Below are 2,836 nucleotides of genomic sequence, written 5' to 3'. Positions count from 1 at the left end.
AGAAAATCTTCTCTAATGTTGAACACTGAAATCAGCGGATACCAAAGGATTCTACAGGAAGAATGTGATTGTATGTTTGGATGTGCAAACAAGCCTTTATATATATTGAAAACCCCTAATTTGCACACATTTCCAGACTAAAAATGTAAATGTTAATCTAATGTTTTGTTTCATTTATTAGAAGCAAAGGTTTTACAGAGGGGAATTTGGATCTTTGTTTTTAACACTTACTTGTAAATCAGACAATACCATCAACAGCCAGGGGGAAAAAAGGCCTTTTTGGGATGTTTTTAAGAATAAAATGTTGGATAAATCATACTGTGACTAATATATAAGAAACCCTTCTGAAAAACCCTTCAGAAGATTGGCACAAAACTGGACTGTTTGCTGTATTTAAGTGCTGCTATGATTTCTGGCTCAAGGTACAAAAGAAAAGCTAATTTTGAGAAAACAGCCTCTAAAGTTAGTGTTATGAATGAAATCTACACCCACAAAGTGTCATAAAATAAACACCTAAATATGTATTTTGTGTATGCGATGGAATTTCAAAATCAAGCAGTGCATCAAAGAACAATGATTAGAGGTTAACTTAAATCAGAAAACCTTCCATATTAGTGTATTTGGAAGCGTTACATGCAATCATAATCATGGATATTAAAGTTTAAAACTGATGTGGTCACCAGATCAATATGTGGATGTTTGTTTAACGTGATGCAACATTATTTGAAGCATTATTTCCATTATGATTAACAGCACAACAGACAGTCTTAACTTCACTATAATATCTGACACGTGACCTCACATAGTTACTGCTGGAGGCGCGTTCAGGGTTAAAATCAACTCAGCAGTTCTGTTGTCCATCTTCAGCTGTCAATCAAGATGATGATCGTTATCACACTCATGGCGTCACTGCCAGGAGGTTTTAACAACGAGAGGGACGTCAGGACACCCATAACTAACCACACTGAGACAGGAAGCTCCACCTTCAAAGTAAAAGCATGTAGCTCTCAGTGAACGTCTGGTGTTCGTCTTTTATTAAAATCAGTACATCATTTCTTTTACTGTAAGTGTCTAGATGTCTAATAAAGCAGCTTCTGGAGAATAATAATAATAATAATAATAATAATAATAATAATAATAATAATGATGATGCGCTCTCCTGGCCTGAAGGGACAGTGTTAATGTGAAATGAGGGACCGGATGTGTCCTTGTTAAACCTGCGGTGGTGGTTGGAGGAGGAGGCCGGTGACAGACAGGCGGACAGGCGCGTCAATGACAGGGACACCTCAGCAAAGCTCTCCGCTCGGCCTCTTTCATGTTAGTGGCTGCAGGCAGCGGACCGCCGGCTGCTTGTGATCCGAGCTGAGGATGTGGGAGCCGGTGTGGGCCTCCTGGTTCCCCCGCTGCTTTTTACTCATCATCAGCGCTCACACATCAGCGGTGTCGGTCGTCGGAGACCTGCGGCCGTGCGATAAGGTGAGTGCCTTCACTGTTTACTACTATTATTATGATCATTAATAGCTCCTGATATCAGGATGCTGCTCCACCAAACACAAGTTACGTCAAGATGTTGCGTCTCAACAGATCGAACCAGGATCTTCGTGGTTCTTTCTATAAAATCAATTGTTTACCTATTTTTAATGCGGCAACAAGTCAAAAAAAAAAAATGGCCATGCACGCAAGAATGAACATCCAGATTAGATCCAAAGATCACAATAAAACACTGCGGCTGCAAGTGTTTCCAGCTCCGTAGAGGCTCAGCAGGGTCTGGATCTATGAGATCGTCCTCACGCTGCTGATCGGCTTAAAATGCGCTTCTTGTTGACTATAAACACGCTGCATAACGAGATGACGCCGTCTGCTGGCCTCCATCCCTCCTCTGAGCAGCCTCCAGCCGGGCAGCCCGGCCAGGAATACCCGCTGAGGAGGAGACAGAACCGGACTGCTGCTGTCATCCAACCAAACAGTCTCACATGGCAGGATGGAGCTCTAATTATCAAACGAGCTTTCCTTGAAGATTTTGGTCTTTGTTATATAGAGAGAGTTGCATAGATTACATGTGAGGAGATGAGTGAAATGAACCAAATCGTTGCCATCGGTTGGGATCGAACCCGTGACCTCTGGTGAGGATTTACTGTTACCTGGTACAACAGTCTGCAAGGCTCCGTCCGGTAGCTAAGCTAAACGATTTTAATTCCAAAGTAAAATCCCAATTTAACAGCAATTTATGTAACTTCTAGTGAGATTTGGGGTACACATTCGTTTTGGTGCCAACATTTTTATTAGAAAATTAATAATACTATTATAGCTGTCAATTTAATGTGAAGCTACAGCTAGCAGCCAGTTAGCTTAGCTTAGCACAAAGACTGGAGACAGAGGGAAACAGCTAGCCTAGCTTCCGTCACCTGATAACCTTTAAAATAACTACACAGTCGGTAGTTTATACACTGACTTAAAAAAAATAGTGGCATGCAATATGTTAACTAGTGAGCTTTAGAAGACTTATTGTGGATTTTGCCACCTTCAGAAGAGCAATTTCTTCCTGCTTTCTGTTTTCATGCTAACCCAAGCTAATAGTTCAGTTTGTTGCTTCCAGGTGTTTGTAGGAGTCTTTCCTCTGACTTTATTAAATTTCTACAACATCATAGATCAATGGAATTGAGATGAGCAAAGAGAGAGAGAGTCAATAGCACTGGTAGCTTCACTAATTATTGATAACTTGTCCCCAACATAGAGACAGGATAGCTCAGGATCTAACAGTAAGTCACAGCGGGAACTGTTGTTGACATCAGACAAGTGAGCATTGGATATAGCTGTGAGGAATATTAACAGATAA

The 2,836-nt window shown here is 41.0% G+C and overlaps 1 protein-coding gene across 1 annotated transcript in view; it reads left to right on the top strand.

Annotated features, from left to right (window-relative positions):
• The first annotated feature begins 1,368 nt into the window (after positions 1-1,368).
• The window catches only part of LOC103356658 (UPF0577 protein KIAA1324-like), a 20,144-nt gene continuing 18,676 nt past the window's right edge, over positions 1,369-2,836 (top strand). Inside the window, exon 1 of the mRNA XM_008280887.1 lies at positions 1,369-1,476. Within this exon, the coding sequence (XP_008279109.1) occupies positions 1,369-1,476 (108 nt within the window). The remainder of the gene's footprint in view (positions 1,477-2,836) is intronic.

Source organism: Stegastes partitus, unplaced genomic scaffold (assembly GCF_000690725.1).
Source record: "Stegastes partitus isolate 25-593 unplaced genomic scaffold, Stegastes_partitus-1.0.2 Scaffold212, whole genome shotgun sequence".
Taxonomy (NCBI): Eukaryota; Metazoa; Chordata; class Actinopteri; family Pomacentridae; genus Stegastes; species Stegastes partitus.
This window is presented reverse-complemented; position numbering and strand designations above follow the sequence as displayed.